The 23,041-nt window shown below is 31.4% G+C and overlaps 4 protein-coding genes, 1 non-coding gene and 1 pseudogene across 8 annotated transcripts in view; 4 read left to right on the top strand and 2 right to left on the bottom strand.

Moving 5' to 3' along the window:
* LOC103861069 (potassium transporter 9) overlaps positions 1 to 23,041 on the bottom strand; it is a 645,946-nt gene that overhangs the window by 548,678 nt on the left and 74,227 nt on the right. The window lies entirely within an intron of this gene.
* On the top strand, positions 724 to 8,007 carry LOC103861188 (cytochrome P450 71A16). The gene is made up of 4 exons (XM_009138889.2): positions 724 to 2,473; positions 6,215 to 6,709; positions 6,801 to 7,082; positions 7,453 to 8,007. Exons 1-4 carry the CDS (start codon positions 2,087 to 2,089, stop codon positions 7,792 to 7,794), a joined length of 1,506 nt encoding a protein of 501 aa, XP_009137137.2. The 5' UTR covers positions 724 to 2,086; the 3' UTR covers positions 7,795 to 8,007.
* LOC103861083 (putative terpenoid synthase 7) lies at positions 8,300 to 17,164 on the top strand. Of its 2 annotated transcripts, XM_033286855.1 has the most exons (8): positions 8,300 to 8,829; positions 12,787 to 13,063; positions 13,168 to 13,546; positions 13,647 to 13,868; positions 13,967 to 14,108; positions 14,865 to 16,191; positions 16,285 to 16,422; positions 16,963 to 17,164. In XM_033286855.1, the coding sequence occupies exons 1-6, from the start codon at positions 8,542 to 8,544 to the stop codon at positions 15,045 to 15,047; spliced, it is 1,491 nt and encodes a 496-aa protein (XP_033142746.1). In that variant the 5' UTR covers positions 8,300 to 8,541; the 3' UTR covers positions 15,048 to 16,191; positions 16,285 to 16,422; positions 16,963 to 17,164. The 2 variants fall into 2 exon arrangements, with proteins under 2 accessions (XP_033142746.1, XP_009137040.1); XM_009138792.3 differs by lacking the exons at positions 16,285 to 16,422; positions 16,963 to 17,164 and having other exon boundaries at positions 13,967 to 14,181; positions 14,865 to 15,001.
* LOC103861081 lies at positions 9,740 to 11,490 on the bottom strand (annotated as a pseudogene).
* LOC103861080 lies at positions 15,902 to 17,169 on the top strand. 3 transcript variants are annotated; one of them, XM_018657658.2, is made up of 4 exons: positions 15,962 to 16,191; positions 16,285 to 16,422; positions 16,529 to 16,601; positions 16,963 to 17,167. In XM_018657658.2, exons 1-4 carry the CDS (start codon positions 16,101 to 16,103, stop codon positions 16,964 to 16,966), a joined length of 306 nt encoding a protein of 101 aa, XP_018513174.1. In that variant the 5' UTR covers positions 15,962 to 16,100; the 3' UTR covers positions 16,967 to 17,167. The 3 variants fall into 3 exon arrangements, with proteins under 3 accessions (XP_009137037.1, XP_018513174.1, XP_018513173.1); XM_009138789.3 differs by lacking the exon at positions 16,529 to 16,601 and having other exon boundaries at positions 15,902 to 16,191; positions 16,963 to 17,169; XM_018657657.2 differs by having other exon boundaries at positions 16,285 to 16,601.
* TRNAT-AGU lies at positions 17,485 to 17,558 on the top strand. Its single transcript has one exon. It is a non-coding gene; the product is annotated as a tRNA-Thr (tRNA).

Raw genomic sequence — 23,041 nt, 5'->3', positions numbered from 1 at the left:
AATTATTAGATCAAAAGATATTTATAATAAAAATATTATTATCTTTTAGAAAAATATATCTGAATTATTATATTGTTAAGTTTTTGTGAAGTTTTTTTTATATATTTATAAGTATAAATTTTTAAAAGTTATTGAATTTTTTACTTTTGTTGTAGGAAACATAAAGAATAAAAAAAACTAAATTCGTTTTTACATAAATGTCTATGTTTAGATTTTATGAAAAAATTCATTTTATTATTTATGTGTTTTTATAAAAAGAAAAATTATATTAAAAGTTAATCACAGTTTTAGTAAGAAAAAGAAAACATAGATAATTGTTATTAATAGAAATCACTAATAATAAAAAAAAAACACTAATAATATTTTTAATTCATCAAGGAAAATTGCCACAAATACCACATTCATAGTACCACTTTTCATGTTTACACTAACTATTTTTACCCTCACTTTTAATGAAGGGTAAAACACAATTATACCCTTAGGATTAATTAATCTAGACTTAGGGTTTAGAGTTGAAGGGTGGGGTAGGGTTTTTGGAATGTGAAATTTATGATTCTAATAAATATATAAATACTTAAAAAATATATAAAAAAAATTTTAAAAAATAGTTTCAAACATAATTTTCGTTTTTCAAAAACAAATTTGAAAAATAAAATTAAAAAAATTCGAAAAAAATAATTCAAAAAACAAAAAATTTTCAAAAAAGTTTGAATTTGAAAAAGTATATTTCGAAAACATTAACATTTTTTATTTTTTTAATTTTTTTATTTTTTTAATATTTTTTTTTGTATTTTTTTTATTTAAATAATAATTTATTATATATATAAATAACAAGGGCATAAGAGTCTTTTGCCACTTAATGAAGAAGAGATTTTTGAAAATGTCTCATTAGTGGTGGTGAAAATGAAAAGTGGTACCATGAAAGTGGTAAACATGTAATTTCCTCATTCATCAATGGTGTAAATGTAATAAATCACGATGAGAGTTAATCTGAGTTCGACACATATAAAACTGATTTCTATTAAATAATCATTTATGTTGTTCCAAATTTTTTTATTAATTATTAGATCAAAACATATTTATAATAAATGTATTATTATCTTTTAGAAAAATATATCTGAATTATCATATTTTTAAGTTTCTGAAGTTATTTTTATATATATTTATAAATATAAATTTTTAAAAGTTATCGAATTTTTTAATTTTGTTGTAGGAAACATAAAGAATAAAAAAAACTAAATTCGTTTTTATATAAATGTCTATGTTTATATTTTATAAATTTATTCTTTTTATTATTTATGTGTTTTAATAAAAAGAAAAATTACATTAAAAGTTAATCACAGTTTTATTAAGAAAAAAAAAACAGAGATAATTGTTATTAATTGAAATCACTAATAATAATAAAAATGGAAATCACTAATAATATTTTAATTCATTAAGGGTGCAAGTGTAATAAACCAGCGTGAGAGTTAATACGAGCGTGACACATAAGAAACTGACTTTTCAAATAATATTATAGAGATATTATAGAATAATTAAAACTTTGAAAAATATATAGAATAATTAAAACATGTTTTTTTTATTTGGCGTCGTGACGCATATCACGCAATAAATCTTAGGTGATAGTGATATATCAATATATTTCTCTGTTTTTTTCTTTGTTAACTATTTCTCTGTTTTATATAGAAACTAATGCAATATATTCATGTCCTTCCAAGTTTGGTTAAGCTAAGAGTTGTACTAAGTTTTCAAACTTCTATAGCTCTTTTTTATGTCTACTTCATGTATCACACTTTCTCAAACTATGTGGTCTAACAAATCACATCTGTACTTTGTTTTAAATTTTAATGAAAGCCTTTTTACAAAAAAAAAAATATATATTCATGTCCTGCTTTGTTCTCTTTACGTACAAAAATAGAAGTGCTATCCAAAAGTTTTGTTAGTACAACAATATTATATGCCAGGTATGGGATCCTCCCCCTATAAAATAGAGTCGTGAGCACGATCAGATGCACAAATCACTAATAACCTTCAATAAACACTTATAAACAAGACTTCTGATTGAAACCAACTTTCAAAATAAGAAATGGAGATGTTCTTAATTTCTCTATGTCTAGCAACCTTATTGGCCTTTCTCTTCCTAAAGCGACTCTTCAAACGAACAACCACCACCAAACTTAACCCACCACCGTCTCCGTGGCGGCTTCCCATCATCGGAAACTTCCACCAGCTTAGTCTCTCCCCTCACCGCTCCTTTCGTTCCCTTAGCCTCCGCTATGGGCCACTCATGCTCCTTCATTTTGGCCGTGTCCCCGTCCTTGTGGTCTCCTCTGCTGAAGTAGCTCATGACGTTATGAAAACACACGATCGTATATTCGCCAACCGCCCTATAACCAAAGCTATGGAGAAAGTTGTGAAAGGTGGGCGAGATATTGTCTTTGCCCCCTATGGCGAATATTGGAGGAATATGAAGGTTTTCACTTTTCTAATTCTTTTCTGATAACCGTAAAATTTAATGTCTAAACTTAATCTAATATATGTTATCTATAGAAACTAAATTTATAATCAGAAAAAAAAAATTGGAAACTAAAAAGTCAGTTTTTCTTGTCACATAATCTAATGTGGCCAACGAACGAATATATCCACATAGGGAATTCTCACAAGTCATAAATTGTTCTTTGTTATCCATATCATCTAAAAAATCTATAAATAATAATGTTAAGAATATAATATTATAATAAATTATAGAATTATTAATTTTCAAGCTTGTATATTTACAGAGTTTATAATATATTTTAAGAAAATAAAAACGACAATTGTTTTCACGGCTTATATGAAAATTAAATTTAGTCTTTATATTATTTTTATAATAATTTGGGGTATACAAATATGCACTTGATAATATAAAGGGGTTTTTAATATAATATAATAAAATATTATCAAAATATTTTAAATTTTTAAGAATACTGAGATAAAATTCATTGTGAATATTAAATATTTAATATTATATATAATTTAAAAATACTCCCTCCGTTTCAAAAAGATTCATATTCTAGAAAAAATATTGTTTCAAAAAGATACATTTTTATTTCAATGTATTATTAAATGAAAAACTGTAAATTTCTAAAAAGTTAATGGTGTTTATTAGATTTCTATTGGCTAAAAGTTATGGAAAATTGTTATTCACAAAAATAATGCATTCACGATCAAATTTTAATGTGTTTTCTTAATATGTACTCCCCCCGTATCACTTTAAGTGGTATTTAGGGATTTTAATTTTTTTTCATATTATGTGATGTCATTATTCTAGATAAAATTTAATGTCATTAAAAAGTTGTGACCAATTATAAAATATTGTATTTTTTTCTTATTGGTTAAACTAATTTTATTTAATGTTACTTTTATGTGATCAAGATAAACTACATAAAATTTTGTACTTTCTTAATCTTTGTGTAAAAACCTTAAACATCAACTAAAATAATACAGAGTGAGTATGAAAAATCTAAAATATGCATATTTTTGAAAAGGAAGGAGTATCAATTATGTATTTATAATTTTAATGAGATTATATATTTACGTATAAATATTCTTAAATTACCAACAAGCTGTTGGCATAGTGGTAAAGGAGTGTCTAATATTCACTTCGCCACTCGGTTTCAATTATTACTGGGAGAGACTATTTATAATGGTTGGATTTCTGGTAAAGAAGAGAAACCACATTTTTCTTAGCAAAACAAATTCTAAAATTTATCATGTTATCAAATTATATTATATATTGAATTGGGATAGCTTGGAATCAATAAATTTTATTTATAGATCGTTTTATTATTTTATCAAACATTAAATTATAGATTTTTACTTTTATATAGAATACATAGAAATCCCTTATATATTAATTGAGGAACATTTGAAAAGATGTAACCTCAATTTTGTATTAATTAAAAGAGGCCCCAATGCATAGGTGGCACTCAATTAGGTAGTCAATTACATTCAATTGAAAAATAAGTAGGTCCACATTCGATTTTTATATGTTGTTAGATACATAAGTTGGTCAAACTATATGATATAATGATATGATATGATATTTTCTTTCCTTAAATAAAACCTACGGAATTACCATAAATGACTAATATATATATGACAATTAATGATTTTAATAATAAAGATTTGATAACAATGTATATCTCCTCCATCACTTTTTGTTTAATTTTATGTTATTAAAATAAATTAAACAATCAAATTAGCTATAAAAATAAAATTTAGATTTTTTCGTATATGTTATATTTTGAATTTTTAAAAACGACAATAAATGACTAAAACTATTAAAATTATTATGTTAAAAATTAATGATCAATAGTTTAACATTTTTATTATAAGAAGATACACATGATTTTAAAACCATATGAGCAAAAAATATCATTTAATAATAAAATAAATATATATATATATATATATTAAACACTATATACCATAAGATTACATAAATATTTTAATATTAAAACTTTCAATGAATTTTCAAGAACATTTATAAATTATAAACTTATTAAAGATTTCAGATTGAAAATTTTGTTATCGATGATTTAAATATTTTGTTATAAAACGATATGAACGATCATAGAACCGTATGATTATAAATTCCTATTTAATAAATAACTATACAAAATATACTATTCCTAGAAAAATAGGTTGGTCCATCTTAACTTATATTACACTTTTTATTAAACTAACTATCGAATTGATATATAACGTACCAAAAAATGTTTTGCACTTTCCTTAAATAAAAGCTACGAAATTACCTAATATGATTAACGTATATGTGAAAATTAATTATAATGAATAATAAATATTTGATAACAATTTTTGTTTCTTAGTTCTTTTTTTAATTTTATATTATTAAAATATATTTAAAAATCGCATTAAATATATAATAAAAACATTTAAAATTTTTCTTATATGTTATATTTTGAATTTTTCAAAACGTCTATAAATTATTAGAAATTTGAATATCCCCACTCTGAAAATTTTGTGATCAATAGATTATTTTTTTTGTCATAATAAGTTACAAATGATCATAAAATTGTATTAATATGAACTTTTATTTAATATTATAAGAAGATACACATTATTTTAAAACCATATGAGTAAAAAAATATCATTTAATAATAAAACATATATATATATATAGATTATACTATATACCATAAGATTACATAAATATTTTAATATTAAAACTTTCAATGAATTTTCAAAAACATTTATAATTTATAAACTTATTAAAGATTTCACATTGAAAATTTTGTTATCGATGATTTAAATATTCAGTTATAAAATGATATAAATGATCATAGAACTGTATGATTAAAAATTCTCATATAATAAATGACTATATAAAATATACTATTCTTAGAAAAATAGGTTGGTCCATCTTGACTTAAATTATATTTTTTATTAAACTAACTATCGAATTGATAAATAATCTACCAAACTTTTTTTTGCACTTTCCTTAATTAGAAGCTACGAAATTAACTAATATGATTAACGTATATATGAAAATTAATTATTATGAATAATAAATATTTGAGAACAATTTTGGTATCTTAGTTCTTTTTTTTTAATTTTATATTATTGAAAGATATTAAAAAATCACATTAAATATATAATAAAAACATTTTTATTTTTTCTTATATGTTATATTTGAATTTTTCAAAACGTCTATATATTATTAGAAATTTGAATATTCCCACTCTGAAAATTTTGTGATCAATAGATTATTTTTTTGTTATAATAAGTTACAAATGATCATAAAATATAACGCATATGAATTTTTATTTAATAAATATTCAAACTAAATATATATATATATATATATATATATATATACACTAATGATTTAAAGAAACAAGAATGGCTGATCAATTTAGTCGTCCAGTTGAAATCTTTCAAAAGTATGTGAAAGACTAAAATCAAAATAAATATGGATTTAGAATAGTAGTTATATTTTACTAACCAAATACCGAAAAAACCGAACCGAACCGAACCAACCCGATATCCGGATTGAACACCTGTAATCCAAATGAAGCCAAACTATTGTTTCATTCTCAAAAATATAATAAAAATAATAACTTAATCCCGCGCAAGGCGCGGGTCTTATCCTAGTAACCTATTAATGTTAATGGTATATCCTAGTGTCGCCTTTAAACTGATTTGGATGCAGAGTTTATGCATAGTGCATCTTCTGACCAACAAAATGGTTCGGTCCTTTCACAAAGAGAGAGAAGAAGAGATTAATATTCTGATGGAAAAGTTGGAGCAAGCAAGTTCATCTTCTTCTACAGTAAACCTTAGCCAATTTTTTATCACCCTAACAAGCGATATAATGAGTAAAGTTGCCTTGGGAAGAAAATATAGTAGTGACGAAGGCACAGTCAATATCAAGACCGTAGTGAGGACGTTTTCTCGGGTATTTGGCACATTCCCTGTAGCGGAATACATTCCTAGTTTGGCATGGATAGATTGGATTCGCAGATTGGACGGTAAAGCAGAAGAAGTAAGTAAAACATTCGATGACTTTCTGGAAAAGGTGGTGCAAGAACATGATTTCGATGTAGATAAGAAAAGATCAGGTTTTGTTGATAGGTTGTTATCGATTCAAAGAGAGCAGACGACGCCCTTCGTTTTTGATAGAAGCTACATAAAACTAATCATTTTGGTAAGACACATTTATATATTTTATCATGTAATATTATGAATGAATCAGTTAAAACCACTGTTTAAAATCAACATTTTTATCCTTTTTCAAGGACATGTTCATAGGGGGAACGGCAACAACTTCGTCATTACTTGAATGGACATTGACAGAGCTTGTGAGACATCCAGAATGTGTGAAGAAGCTTCGAGACGAGATTTGTTCCGTTTCAGCGCATAATTCATATGTAAACGAGGACGATGTTGAGAAGATGAACTACTTAAATGCTATAGTCAAGGAGACACTTCGTTTACATCCGCCACTTTCAATAATAGTCCCCCGACTATTAAGCGAAGATGTCAGATTAAGAGGATATGATATTGCTGCAGGCACACAGGTAACATCTTTATGTATGTGCTGCGTTTCATGCGAAATTATTATACTATATACTTTTCAAAGAAGAAAACATAGAAACTTTTTATCAAATATAATTCACCGGACCACCATGAAAACTGTAACACAAATGACAAAAAAAAAGTACACGTTTTGCGTATATATTTTTCAAATAATATTATAAGGTGTATATTTTCTTAGTGTAAACTAATACAGTATAATATTTTAGTCTTTAAAAATAATTGTAAATACAGAAGCAAAATATTATCGTCCTATATTAGGTCTTATAAAACCATATACCCAAATATTAATACTAATATTTTCTTACAAAATTAATGTTAAAACTAATAACTTTGTAAAAAATTCCAATACAGGTGATGATTAATGCGTGGGCAATCCAACGAGATAAAGCAACATGGGGACCGGATGCAGAAAAATTTAAGCCAGAGAGACATTTAAATTCATCTTTGGATTTTCAAGGACAAGATTATAAATTTATTCCCTTTGGATCAGGTAGAAGACTATGTCCTGGAATCAGATTGGCATTGGTATTGGTTGAAGTGACAGTAGCAAACCTTGTGAAACGGTTTGACTGGAGAGTCCAGGTCGGACCTTATGGAGTTGATAAGCTTTATCTAGCCGAGGCAGCTGGTATAGAGGCATGTCGCAAATACCCTCTTATTGTCTTTCCAACTTCTGTTGTGTTCCCCATTTAAACTTTTTCTGCAACTCGTGCTCGTTTTTGTTACCCGTCTCTTGACTCTATTAATGTACGAGTGACTTTGCATTATAGATTTCTGTTTTCTTTTGACCCAAGAGAAAAGATTTCTGTTTTCTTTTGGTATCTATGTTGTATACCTGTTATCTGTAAGAACAATATGACATTTTAACATTTTACAAAAGCATATCTGTGCATTGCAACTTCATAATCTTTGACGGACTAATGATGATTGATATTATACTGAAATGTAAAACATAGATTTTCACTAGTTTTATATCGTTATAAAAAAGTTAGTAGTGTACTCTATTTGCAGTATTTCTTTTATAGAGTACTATTAAACTTATTTTGTGTACAGTTCTTAAGGGATATTTGTAGGGATCTTTTGTCTGACAATTAATAAGAGGGCATATTTCGGTTTAACATGTGATGTGTCAGTCAGTATCACATCTGTAGTATGCATGTCCCAGTTTGTCTGTTTGTGCATGCATACTGACATATGTGATATATTCTTTTATTTGTGCATGTAACACCGTATGTCACGTACCTTCTGTTGGTGTTGTCCGAAGTGCCTTAATCATACGATCATATGCATACTATTTTGTTTTTTGTTCTTGTTTTTTTCTTTTTCAAAGCGTACTATTTTTGTTTAAATAAATTTTATTTACATATGCTATACTGTCTTATGTGAGAATCATGGATTTGTGGTCGGGTGAACAAATACCCCGTGCCTATAAATTTGATAATGAACATGTGTTACATATCAATGGTAGTGAAAATGAAATCCATAGCAGTTTTTGTGCCAAAACATGGATCTCAAGTCTTTCTTCCTTCTCCGAATCACAACTTGTTTCCAGTAAACAAACTCTCTTGCTTTCCGCTGATGTCGGTTCCCACTAAGCCTCCAAAGTTTGTTCGTTTGAAGGCAACTACTACCATGACTCGTGATGATCAAGAAAGCAATCGCACGTTTAAGGAATTGCTACCTTCTCCATGGACTGATCAGTTCCACACTATTTCTGTCGATGTCTCCGTAAGTATGTATATATTATACCTGGTGTTACGTTAATAGGCGGGGGGGGGGGGGGGGGGGGGGGGGGGGGGGTGGCATGTGCCCCAGCTACTTTATAAAATTTACTTAGTTATTCAGACAAGCAAGCGCTAATTTTGCTACAACAATTGGTAGACCTAACTCACTCATATTTCTTCACTTCTTAGCTTTAATCTTTTCTTTAATTTAGAACTAGATTAAACCTTAATCATATACTAGATTTTGACCCGCGCTTTCAAAGCACAGATTTATTTATTTATTTTTTTTAATTGACAAATATTTAGTAAATGTCATATTTTCATATATTTGTGTTTTATTATATAAAAGACTTAAACTTTTTATCTTTATTTATCGTTTTTCATTTTAAATGACTATTAGTGTTAAAAAAAATAAACATTATTTCTTTAATGAATTAAGTTGGTATAACTCTCATAAACTAATTTTATTAACTGGTTAATATTTTAATAAAAAAATTACATACTTTTAATAAAGATTTATACTTTTCAGTGAAAAAATTCAATTTTTTTATGAATGCTTAAATTATATTAAGAAAAAAAAATTAAGGATAGTTGAAAAAAAATTATTTGAACTTGGACTCAATGGGCCAAATGAAAAAAAAAAATGTAAGAATTAGATTTGATTCCTTAGCGGCCCAAATGGCCCAAGAGAGATCTGATGTGGGCTGGATCCAAAAAAAAGATCTAATATAGATGGTTATTAATATTACTTGATTGCCTTTAATAAAACATGCAATGTTAGTAAAGAAAAGGACAGACTAAAGTAAAAAGTACAATATGATCATGCTTTAATAGTATAGATTTAAGGATCATTTTAGTGTTTTAAGACTCTTAGAGCATCTCCAATGGTGTTACCACCATTGGAGTCCTTAACATTATTAAACTATTTTTTTTTAATTTGAATAGTTAAGGATCTTAATCAAAATTGTATCTCCAATGGTGTTTTCTAATTTGAAATCCTTAGGATATGACAAAATGAGAGCAAACATACACAAGTATCCAGCGTATACAAAAATATAGAGGCACCAAACCCATTGATACCAACATTTCTTATTAGCATCCTCTGAAATACTCAAGACATGTTGGATGAGCCTGTTGCAGGGATTGAATGACTGACAACAAACGGAGGGCGGAGAGCTTTGTGGTTGGCTTGCTTCTTTGCGAGCTTTGAACATCTCCTCCGGCTCAACAACAACCATCCTTTTGACCTGCTCACCAAAAGAAACTCGTTTGAAGTTAGTATCACGCTTGAGAGAAGAACATGACATGTAACAAAGTGAGACAAAAAAAAAAGCATAAGCATAAGCAAAACCTGTTGAATCATTCCTCTAATGGAAGAAGTGTTAGAGTGCAAAACAGTGCGATGGCATCTGCGGAGTCCCATAGCCTCGAGTGTACGCCTGTGAAGCTTCCTGGTTCCAGGGAGACCTCTCACTAAGGTTATGTACAAGCTCTCGCTCCATTGAATGGGCACCTGTGCTTTGAATGCTCTAAACCCACTCATCCTTTTATGTCTCTCTGTTAACCAATGAGAAAAAATCATCACAACACACAAAAAAAAAGAAGCTATACATCACTAAAGCATGAGTCAAAACTTCTCTACAATCTTAGCCAAATCAAACAGTCAGCTTCAATTTTCAAAAAGCAAAGACTAAATCAAATTTGGAGTCTTGAAGGATGCTCAGTATGAATCTATCAGAAATAAGAATTCAGAGACAGGATTCTCGATATGGATCTCTTAAATTGACATATGAACGAGGCAATCAATGACTTGTGGTACGAGTCGGGGTAGGAGAGGGAGATATACCTTATGCGAGAGTTCCGGTGAAAGCGATCGGTGAGGATTATTAACTGAAGACGGCGAACAGAGCTCGGAGATGTATGAGCTCCTGCGCCGTTGTTCGAGCCCGACGAGCTTGCTCCGTGGTCCTTCTGGAGAGCCGGAATCGCCGAGTTCATCGCCACGTTTCTCTTCCTTTACATCACTGTGTTGACAGTCATGGGTGTGAAGAGGTCACCGAGCATGTGTGCGTCCGTTGGAATCCAAGGCATCACTTGGGCTTTCGGTGGTATGATCTTCGCTCTCGTCTACTGCACCGCTGGTATATCCGGTAAGTCACCACCACACTCCAGATTCTCCGATCTGACGGTTTCTAGTTTTTTCAGATTCTTCGTTATCTAGATAGATAGATGGTAGATCACAATTGATTTCATCACAAGCTCTGCCACGTCACTAAGGACTAAGGTGTTTAAATCCTTAATTAAGGATCATTCTTAACTTTACCTTCCTCTTTTAATATTTTTTTAATCAAAAAGCATTAAGGATTTTGACTAAGGATTGCACATTTTTTACCGTTGTACATGCTCTTAAATAGAATTTTACTTATTTAGCAATTTTAGATTAAGATCTCTCGTATCTTTTTGCTTGTGGCCCCTAAAGTACTAGTATGACTAGGTAATAATCCACGCATTGCGCGGAATGTGATTATTAGTTTCGTCATTTTTAATAAAAATATATTAAATCTGTTTAATTTGGATATTGGTTCGGTTTTAAGTTTTTTTTTTTGGTTTTTAATCTTCTAAAATGTAACTTTATTTTAAATTAATATTCATTTTAGTTTATTGGTTAAAATGTTTAATTTTTTTGGTTTTTTCGATAAAAACCAAAAATTAATATTATTTGTTTATTTTCAAGTTATGAATTTTAGATAGTCCAACCAATAATTTCATATTATAGTTTCTAAATATATAATAGTTTAAGAAAAAGAAAAAAAAATTATTAAGACAAATTATTTCACTACAATTTGGTCGATAGTGAAAAAGAAAAAAAAATTATTTCATTAAGCAAAAAATATTTCAACTTTAAAAAAATTAGATTCTCCAGTTGTGGTGAATACTTAGTTACAAAGTGCTCACATCAAGATGCACATGTATGTGTATGTAAAAGGTATATAAAAATAGTTGGCAAATATATAAAGATATTGTTAATTAATATTAAATAACATTTTTGTTCAAAATAATACATAAAAGATAAAATTTAAATTAATTTAAAATAAAAAAGCCTTGACATTAGTCATTTTTCATATAAAGAAAATAAAATTGTATCCGTGAATAGGGGTAGAAACATATCGAATATCTGGGTATTTGGAAGCATTCGTGTCGATTCAATCTTTAGCCACCTAGATATTCGGTGACTAGGATATCCGAAATGTTTTAGAATTTTTAAAGAATATCCGATTTGATCTGTAAATAAAGTTTTAAAAATAATTGAAAATTTTAATAATAACATTTTATTACAAAAAATAAAACATTAACTTTTTAAATTCTAGTACTTAATATAATAAATTTAATTCATAAAAATATTGTAAAACTGATATAAAGTATAATATATATATATATAATTCTTTACATATATGTATATATATGCATATAACAAATCGAATTAGATATATGTTCTTAAAAAAATTGGTATTTGTGATTTGCTTCTTTTTTGGATATTGTATTTTAGTATTTGATTTGTTTCGTAGAGTTACGGATATCCAGATTTTTTGGTTCAAATCAAAACGGATAACGAATCGATTCAAAATTTATGAATATTTTGCTAAACTTTATCCGTAAACAATAAAAATAATATATATATAGTTTGGCTTTTGATTCGTTATCTATTTTATTCCAACCGAAAAATCCAGAGTTTTATTGAAACTATGTATGTGAGTATTATATTAAAAAACGCAAAGTAGATAATGTGAACGCATTAGCATACTTATTATCAAATCATTGTGAGACTGTCACATGTCTATTATAGTGTGAATGCATTTATTACAATGCTTCTTTTTTAATATATAAGGGATTTAGAGGCTCTAAGCTGATGGCGGACACTGATTAGAGAAGGTGAACACATGCGTGCATGTTTTACTTTTAGGAAATTAATGCGCTTAGGAAAGAAATCGATGTACTAAAGCCAAAAGTGAAGAAGGCGCTCATGTCTTACCAAGGGATCGATTCAGCAAAGAAGAGAATTCTTATGATATATTTGTTGGTGAGCCTTGGCCTTGCACATCACTTTGAGGACGAGATAGATGAGACTATAAAAGAAGGTTTCGAAAAGAAAGAGGAGATGATAGAAGGTGAAAATGACTTGTACACAGTGTCCATCATCTTCTGGGTTTTTAGGAGATACGGTCACCATATATCTTCCGGTAAATGAGACTCTTACCTAGCTAGGCTTTTGATTCTACTCATAGAAGTGTTTGTTGTCTATAACTATTTAAAGTGTAACAAATTGATCCATTTTGATTAATAGATGTATTCAGGAGATTCACAAAGGACAACGGAAATTTCAAAGAATCTCTTGTCGGAGATGCCAAGGGTATGTTGAGCTTGTATGAAGCTGCTTATTTGCGGACGACAAAAGATTATATAATGGACGAAGCATTGATATTTACATCTAGACACTTGGAGTCACTGGCTGCTGATGGAACGTGCCCTCCTCATCTCTCAGTACGTATTCGAAATGCTCTTACTCTACCTCAGCACTGGAATATGGAGATGTTATTCCCGGTGGAATATATCTCATTCTTTGAACAAGAAAACGATCATGACGAGATGCTACTCAAATTCGCTAAAATCAGTTTCAAGTTAGTACAGCTCCAATACCTTCACGAACTCAAAATCCTTGCAGAGTATGTAACATATCTTCACATTAATGGTATTTATATGGACTTGAATTAAAATTCTTTACAGAAACTATTCTAATCAAATACCTATAACTTTGGATGCAAGATGGTACAATGATCTAGAGTTTGAATCCAAGCTACCACCTTACTTCAGACACAGAATCGTCGAAAATCATTTCTTTGTACAAGCGATGTGCTTTGAGCCACAATTATCACGTGCAAGGATTATAATGGTTAAGTACTTCACAATTTTAGTGATTCTAGATGACACATTTGACAGATATGCATCTCTTCCGGAAGCTGAAGGCCTCGCTAATAGCTTGGAAAGGTATCAAAAAATTAAGTAAACAAAACAATGATTATTATAGTGATGATGATGATGATGATGATGATGATGATGATGATGATGCTGAAGATGTTGTACAGGTGGGCTCACGAGCATACCATGGATAAACAGCCTGATTATTTGAAATTCGTGTTGAACTTTATGACAGATACTTTCGAAGAGTTTGAAAGAGAACTTGGGCCACAAGGAAGATCATACAACGTGAGCGCCTCAAAGGAAGTGGTAAAGCAATCAAACTATCTTCTTTATTGGTATGATTAAGTCGTGGACATAAGCATGCATATAACAATCAAAGGTAATACGCTTAAGAAACTAAACTAATCTGACTAATTATTTTTCCTTAATAATAATGCTAATTTGTCAATTAAAAACAATTTTGAAAAATACTGTGATGTGACATGTTATTCTTAAAAATATATAGTATCAACAATTTTCATGATTCCAGTTTTATCCTTAATTTAAATGTTACATAAAACATTATTTGTAGGAGATATATGTGGATATATAATTTTACAAAATTTAAGTCTAACTCTAAAATTTAAAATAAAATATATCTTTCATTTAATAAATTACATCCATGTAGAAATTGATAAGATAGGAATATTGTTTAACTTGTTATGGGGAAAATCACGTTTTTCATAAAAGCTTAAGGAAATACAAATTCACATTTTTCATTTATTCATTTTGTCTCTCCTTTTTTTCTCGAATACTCAAATATCCTTTCGGAGATCATAATATCTCCACATGCTATTAATCGTTGTTTTCCTGTTTTTTCTCTTCCTATTTGTGCAAAACAAAATAAATCATAAATTAATTGCTAGAAAATGAAAAGACCTAGAGTAAGAGAGCTAGAGAGAAAATATTTTATTTGATGATATATTAATAATACAAACAAACATATTCATATTTGTAACTAGCAGTAAGTTAAGCCACAAACACCACACACACCAAATATTCCTCGTACATTTGTTTTTCCAGAACATTAGTTATTGCCTTTGGTTGCCAACTTGGAGATCGGAAGGGTGGTACAGTTTAGGCCAGTTATATGAATTAAGTACCGAGCTGAGCCGAATCATCGTAAAATATACGAATGGTACCAGCCTTGCCAAGTTGCCAGACACTGATCCTTACCAGAAGACATGTAGTGAGGGTATATCCTGAAGACCCAGAGATGATGGAAGCTGTGTACATGACATGTTAGGATATCACACAGATTACAAGATCATGAGTTGAAAGAAGTTAACAGTTGCGTATATTTGTTGAACTATTCAGATTTGTCTCCTTTATCTTTGTATACTATGTTTTCTGTTTTATCATTCTTGTGCAAGAACATGTTTTTCTCAACACTTCTCGAGTCTTGAACTATCCACATTATATAATTCTGTTAATCTTGTTTTACTATTCTCTCCCTCCAATAAAATTCTCTAGCTCCTTAAAAATCCTCATCACTTTATTTAGTTCGCACTCCTCTAATGACCCATCACTTGATGTTGTTTACAGATATTCAGTTTAAACAGAAGCTAATGCTGAGCTTATGATCTAGGTGGCTTATGGTCTTCACTGATGCAAGTAATTAACTACCCTCCAAATACTTTGATAATATGAAAACTAGGTAGTTCGTGCAGGCAGATCTATCTTTTTGAGACTGTCGTGATCTTGGGCATGGTCTCATGTTTGTAGCCAGTAATAGTTTCTCATTTTATAGAAGATGAAGTCAACAACACTTGACTAGTTATATAGTAGATTAGATAATTTTAAGATCGTGTTTCAACCCAATAAGAAAAAAATGGAATGACTAATTAAATGATAAATGCGATTTTTTTTGTTTCTTGAATCATTTCTATAATTGTATTCGATAGTGTTCAGTAGCACTCCTCAATAAGATAAGACCATGTAGTGAATGATTTGGATTAACGAAAATAGATTTTGAGCATTAAAACTAAAATTACTTAATTAAGTTTTCTACACACTTCTTAGGTATAAGGCCCTTGGGCCCTAATCTGCACAGATAAGGACAAATCATTTTATTGTTACGCGGAGTAAGCCCATTAGAATACGACTTGCACAATCATAAATAAATAAATAAGAAAAGACAAACCAATCAATTTCTTACACGTCATACCAAGTGATGTGGGGCCAACGTACTGCAGCTAATTAGGCAAGAGTAATCGACCAAACAACAAGAGTTTCAAAAGATCGAAAGAAGAAGAAAGGATGCCTCTGAGTGCGACAATGGTGGGAGCTCTGCTGGGACTCGGCACCCAGATGTACTCCAACGCTCTCCGCAAGCTCCCTTACATGCGCCGTAAGTCCACTAATACAACCCTAGTTTTGGTTCTTGGTTGATCAAATGCGATTCCGGTTTGATTTCCCCGGTTATGATTCTTGTTTGGTTAAGATCCGTGGGAGCATGTGGTGGGGATGGGACTCGGTGCTGTGTTCGCGAACCAGCTCGTGAAATGGGATGTGAAGCTCAAGGAAGATCTCGACGTGATGCTCGATAAGGCTAGAGCTGCCAACGAGCGCCGTTACTTTGGTACTGTTTTTGAATTAAAAGTCTTTTTCTTGTCTTTTCGTTTTTTTTTGTATGGTTTGATTGTTCTTTGTTTAGCTCAAAGGTTGAATCTTTTTTGGATGTTTAGTCACTTTAGGCATGCTCTGTTTGAAAGTTAGATACTTTGAGCAACCTATTAAGAAGCAAGAGTGGAAAGATAGGTACTTTTGATTATTTGTTGGTGCTTTATTTAATTTAGAGTTAGATACGGTGTAACTTAATATTATTGCAATTATGGGCTACACAGAAACCAGATTCAAATTTGAAGGGAATCATTGTTGTCTAGTTTTTGTGGAAGTTTTTTTATGTTAAGCAATGGATAAGTTTCCACCAACTTATCTTAACAAAACCTTACACATATGTTCAAAATTCAAGGAGATTAGTTCCATGTCGAAATCTCTACTTGGTGAATTATCGTTTCATTGTTTTGTTGGGTTTTGAATAGGTTTGCGTACTTAGGTATTTTGACCTTTTTACTTGGGATATTCAAACTTTTTGTGTGTTTGTTTTGTTGTAATGCAGATGAAGATCGGGATTAATTAATTGAGTGATCTTTGAAGTCTTCCTCTGAAGTCATCTCAAGTGCTTGTTTGTTTTGTTTGATCTTCCCTGTAAAATTGCAGCTTTTCTTAGAGCTGGTTATCTTTTGCTTAATGAACCTAAAGATTTGTGTTCTACAATCTGAATCTGGCTAATAATTTCGAATGAGAAACCCTTTCATTGATTATACTGTTCAAGACTTGCATCTTCTTTTGCTCGATTGGGGGAGAAAAGGTCAGGTTTATAACTTGGCTAAATATGCATAGGACTTGCTAGTATCCGATACATATGCAAATGGCATTACCGGCTTAAGCTTTGGATCTATGAGCTTCTCTTGCAGAACCAGCTATCTCAGAAGAGTTTCAATCCATCTCACCTGAAGATTAGACTTATAAGGATTCAAGAACCCTTAGGTTTGCAGTAAAGGTGTTGACCAGGTTGTGAAGAGAGACAGAAGAATATCTACAGGCTTTCATATTCTGGTTTTAAATTATTAAGCAAAAAGCTTTCATAGCTCAGTTGGTTAGAGCACCCGTTTAGTAAGCGGGAGGTCTTGAGTTCAACTCTCAATGAAAGCATGATTGAATCTTCTTTTTAGTTACTCTTAAATTGCAAAATATATCCCTCGAATATCTATAAGTTCAAGTAAACATCGCAACCTTTAGGAAAGTTTATTTAGAGACCCAAATTTGGCAAAACAAGCGTAGAATTCATTTTTTCATTGCTATGAGAATAATCTTCATATATTATCATCAAATCATATTTTTGTCTCACATATTATTCATATACTATTGTATAAAATTATAGAATCCCACGACTGTCCACGGCTAATGGCCATCCATCCCCGCTCTTCGGCATGTGAACCCATTCCATCTGATGAGCAGTGCGTTAATTTTTCCAAAGCTTAAAATTATTGTTTACTGACTCTGCAATCACTATCCGATTTTTTTCCGTGTTTTGGCCTCACTCGTACGGTATTGCAAATCACTTTTCGATAGGTCATCCATCTTTTCACTACTCCAGCTCAAGCACACTTAATCTTGGAATTTTAAACAAATATGTGACGGGAAAATTAAGTCAAATTTAGTGACATAGACACTAAAATCAATTTTTTAAACTGTTCTATATAGTATATCACAACTCACGATATGTTACAAAAATACAATAACGTTAAAACATAATTTCACGATCTTTTAAGTGAACTTTGTAGTTGGTATTTTTGTAACATTCCGAGTAATTAAAACTTACCTAAAACCAACTACAAAGTTCATGATCTTTTAAGTGAACTGTGCCGAGAGAGACTCTTCGATTTTGGATTTCCATTTCAAAGAGAATTTGTTGATGGAAGAATCGCCCAACAATACAAGGGTTCTATCCAGAAAATCAAAGAAGCCGCCACTAACACTAGTGACTGATGTTCTGTCGGAATTAAAAAAAGACCATGGACTCATCAAAATCAAGGGTGTGAAGTAGAGCCTCTACTGTAGAGGCAACCGATTCTTCCACCGCTTTAAGAGAATTGATGTGGAAGCAGCATGTTTAGTAGGGAGCAAAGACAGGATCTGACTTAAAACCTTATCTGGTAGGCTATTGATTGATTGATGATGTTCCACACAAAGTTTCCATCTTTTTTCCCTCGAATATAGCTGTAGAAAAACAGAAGGTTCGAAACATAGTCAATTCGAAGAAACAGAGCTAATTACACAGTTTATGAACAGTCTGGATCCGAAACATGATCAATAATAAGATTTAGCTCCAGAGAAAAGAAAAGCAGATACCTTTGAGGAACGAAACCAAGAGACCACACGGACACGACCGAAACTTGGATGACAAGAATAGAATGCAAAAGATTGTCAACTACACTTAGAAAATTTTAGTTTTGTTATTTTTGTTGTTGCTTTCATTCACTATTTATTTATTTTATTTGTTTTTTCCTTTGGCTTATTTCAACAAACCCCCTACAATTTTCTATAAAATTTTGTCTTCATTGGGAATGCACCAATGACAACGATATTTAGATATTTAAACTGATCTGGTTTCCTCTTATGGGAGATGAAGTCAACATGAGTTTTTTGCATAAGAGATTAAGTCGATTAAATTTTGATGATGTAATGGATAATTTTAGAAGGCAAAAAATCATTTTTTGTTGTTGCTGTCATCAATTTTTGTTTGGTTTTTCCTTTCTGGTTATCCAATAAATTTGTGACAACCCGCCCCGTGGGAACTACCCGCCCCTTGGGCCCCAGGCTCACAGCGCTACAGCGCACCGACCCCAATTCTTCTATTATGAGTTCTCTCTAACTCCATAATTAGGTTGTTGGTGAGCCTCGAACCCAGGACCTCACCCTTTAACAGCATTCCCACAGGACAAGCTGTCACCAATTGATCTACAGCTTGTCCTGTGGGAATGCTGTTAAAGGGTGAGGTCCTGGGTTCGAGGCCCACCAACAACCTAATTATGGAGTTAGTGAGAACTCATAATAGAGGGGTTGGGGTCGGTGCGCTGCAGCGCTGTGAGCCTGGGGTCCACGGGACAGGTAGTTCCCACGGGGCGGGTTGTCACAAAAAAAAATCGACTTTTTTTTGTGTCAACCCGCCCCGTGGGACTACCCGCCCATGGGCCCCAGGCTCACAGCGCTGCAGCGCACCGACCCCAACCCCTCTATTATGAGTTCTCTCTAACTCCATAATTAGGTTGTTGGTGAGCCTCGAACCCAGGACCTCACCCTTTAACAGCATTCCCACAGGACAAGCTGTCAATTGGTGACAACTCATCCTGGAGGAGTGTTGTTAAAGGGTGAGGACCTGGGTTCGAGTCTCACCAACAACCTAATTATGGAGTCAGAGAGGACTCATAATAGAGGGGTTGGGGTCGGTGCGCTGCAGCGCTGTGAACCTAGGTTCCTAGTGAGAGGATGGGTTGTCACAAAAAAAAAGTCGACTTTTTTTTGTGACAACCCGCCCCGTGGGACTACCCGCCCATGGGCCCCAGGCTCACAGCGCTGCAGCGCACCGACCCCAACCCCTCTATTATGAGTTCTCTCTAACTCCATAATTAGGTTGTTGGTGAGCCTCGAACCCAGGACCTCACCCTTTAACAGCATTCCCACAGGACAAGCTGTCACCAATTGATCTGCAGATCAATTGGTGACAGCTTGTCCTGTGGGAATGCTGTTAAAGGGTGAGGTCCTGGGTTCGAGGCTCACCAACAACCTAATTATGGAGTTAGAGAGAACTCATAATAGAGGGGTTGGGGTCGGTGCGCTGCAGCGCTGTGAGCCTGGGGCCCATGGGCGGGTAGTCCCACGGGGCGGGTTGTCACAAAAATCAATTGGTGACAACTCATCCTGGAGGAGTGTTGTTAAAGGGTGAGGACCTGGGTTCGAGTCTCACCAACAACCTAATTATGGAGTCAGAGAGGACTCATAATGGAGGGGTTGGGGTCGGTGCGCTGCAGCGCTGTGAACCTAGGTTCCTAGTGAGAGGATGGGTTGTCACAAAAAAAAGTCGACTTTTTTTGTGACAACCCGCCCCGTGGGACTACCCGTCCATGGGCCCCAGGCTCACAGCGCTGCAGCGCACCGACCCCAACCCCTCTATTATGAGTTCTCTCTAACTCCATAATTAGGTTGTTGGTGAGCCTCGAACCCAGGACCTCACCCTTTAACAGCATTCCCACAGGACAAGCTGTCACCAATTGATCTGCAGATCAATTGGTGACAGCTTGTCCTGTGGGAATGCTGTTAAAGGGTGAGGTCCTGGGTTCGAGGCTCACCAACAACCTAATTATGGAGTTAGAGAGAACTCATAATAGAGGGGTTGGGGTCGGTGCGCTGCAGCGCTGTGAGCCTGGGGCCCATGGACGGGTAGTCCCACGGGGTGGGTTGTCACAAAATTCCTCATCCTTTTTTTTATAGATTATCTTGTTTCATTGGGAATAAGTCCAGTGACAACTCTATTAGGATATTTAAACTGATATGTATCCTTTATGGGAGATGAAGTAAACAATAAGTTTTATATAAAAGGTTAAGTTAATTACACATCAAACAAATATTATGCCCTTTCACCGAATAATAAAAAGAAGTGAATTAAATAAGTCACAATTATTAATTTTGTGTGAAAATTTTCGTGTTAATGTTATCACTTTTGGTAGACGATCTAATTTCATTTTAAATTTTTAAATTTTAATCTCTTATAAACTATAAATTATAAAATATTAAATTATGAATTATAAGAGATTAAAATTTAAAAATTTAAAATGAAATTATGTATAACCACGCAATATAGAAAGTTGGGCTGCTTTGTTCTGTTTAGGTACAAAAATAAAAGTGCTATCCAAAACTTTAGGACAATAATATTATACGGCAGGTATGGAATCTCTCTATAAAATAGAGAGTCGTGAGCACCATCAGATGCACAAATCACTAATAGGCAATAACACTAATAAACACGACTTCTGATTGAAACCAACTTTCAAAAAAAAAAAAAAAATGGAGATGATCTTAATTTCTCTATGTCTAGCCACCTTATTGGCTTTTCTCTTCCTAAAACGACTCTTCAAACGAACAACCACCACCAAACTTAACCCACCGCCGTCTCCGTGGCGGCTTCCCATCATCGGAAACTTCCACCAGCTTAGTCTCTACCCTCACCGCTCCTTTCGTTCCCTTAGCCTCCGTTATGGGCCAGTCATGCTCCTTCATTTTGGCCGTGTCCCCGTCCTTGTGGTCTCCTCTGCTGAAATAGCTCAAGACATTATGAAAACACACGATCGTATATTCGCCAACCGCCCTATAATCAAAGCTATGGAGAAAGTTATGAAAGGTGGGCGAGATATTGTCTTTGCTCCCTATGGCGAATATTGGAGGAATATGAAGGTTTTCACTTTTCTAAACTTTTTTCTGATAACCGTATAATTTAATGTCTAGACTCAATCTAATATATGTTCTCTAGAAACTAAATTTATAACTAATCTAGAAACTAAAAAGTCAAGTTTTTTTGTCATTTAAGACATCTAATATATGTGGCCAACAAACAAATACCCACATCAAAAAATATCACAACACGTAAATCGTTCTTTGTTATCCATATGATCTAAATCATCTAATGTCTCAACGATGATATACATTTAAGACTATATAAATAATAATGTTAGGATTGGTAAAAAAAAATAATAATAATAATGTTAGGAGTTGGAAAAAATATTGTTAGAAATATATATATTTTATTAAAATTATAGAATTATTAATTTACGATTTTTAAAATATTTTCATAGTGAATAATAGGTTAATGTGTAATCGTATAGATTTTACTGTATATAGTTTAGGTGATGATTGTATTAGTAGTTTTTAGTTTTTGGTTTTCAGATTTTAGATTTTGTTTTTTTTGTTTTTCAGGTTATTGTTTTAAAATTTTCAGCTTTTGTTTTTGATTTTTAGATTTTGGTTTTGGTTTATTGTTTTACGGTATTTTCTAGTTTGAGAAAATAATTAATACATTATTTTAAAATAATACAACAAAATAGAAATAAAATATTTACAAGTTACCATTAAAATTTATCAAAATAATGTGATTATTATTTTATAACAAAATACAGTAATATGTTTTTAGTTAAAATAGTTTTATAAAAATATATATTATACTAAATATAAATCATTATATATATATATATATATTAATTACACAAAAATAAAAACAAATATTTAAAATTTAAAACTATTTAAAAATTCTTAAAAATTATTCCTTTTTGTTAATTAGTTACTAAAACTTGATTTATAACTATTTAAAAATTTAAAACTATTTAAAAAATTTTAAAACTTGAATGGCAATAGTTTTTCGTATATAATATTATTCCTTTTTATTAATTAGTTTCTAAAACTTGATTGGATGAAAATGATTTTTGAAAAAGATGAATCATAATTAAAATATATTAAAAAAATTCAATTAAAGTTTTTCAAAATTTGTCATATTTTAATAAATAATATATTTTACTAAAAATATAAACAATAATTTTACTTATGAATAATACAAAATATTTATTAAATAAGAATACATTTACTTT

This window comes from Brassica rapa, chromosome A03, assembly GCF_000309985.2.
Source record: "Brassica rapa cultivar Chiifu-401-42 chromosome A03, CAAS_Brap_v3.01, whole genome shotgun sequence".
Taxonomy (NCBI): domain Eukaryota; kingdom Viridiplantae; phylum Streptophyta; class Magnoliopsida; order Brassicales; family Brassicaceae; genus Brassica; species Brassica rapa.
The sequence above is the reverse complement of the archived record's forward strand: the minus strand, read 5'-3'. Positions and strand labels throughout refer to the sequence as shown.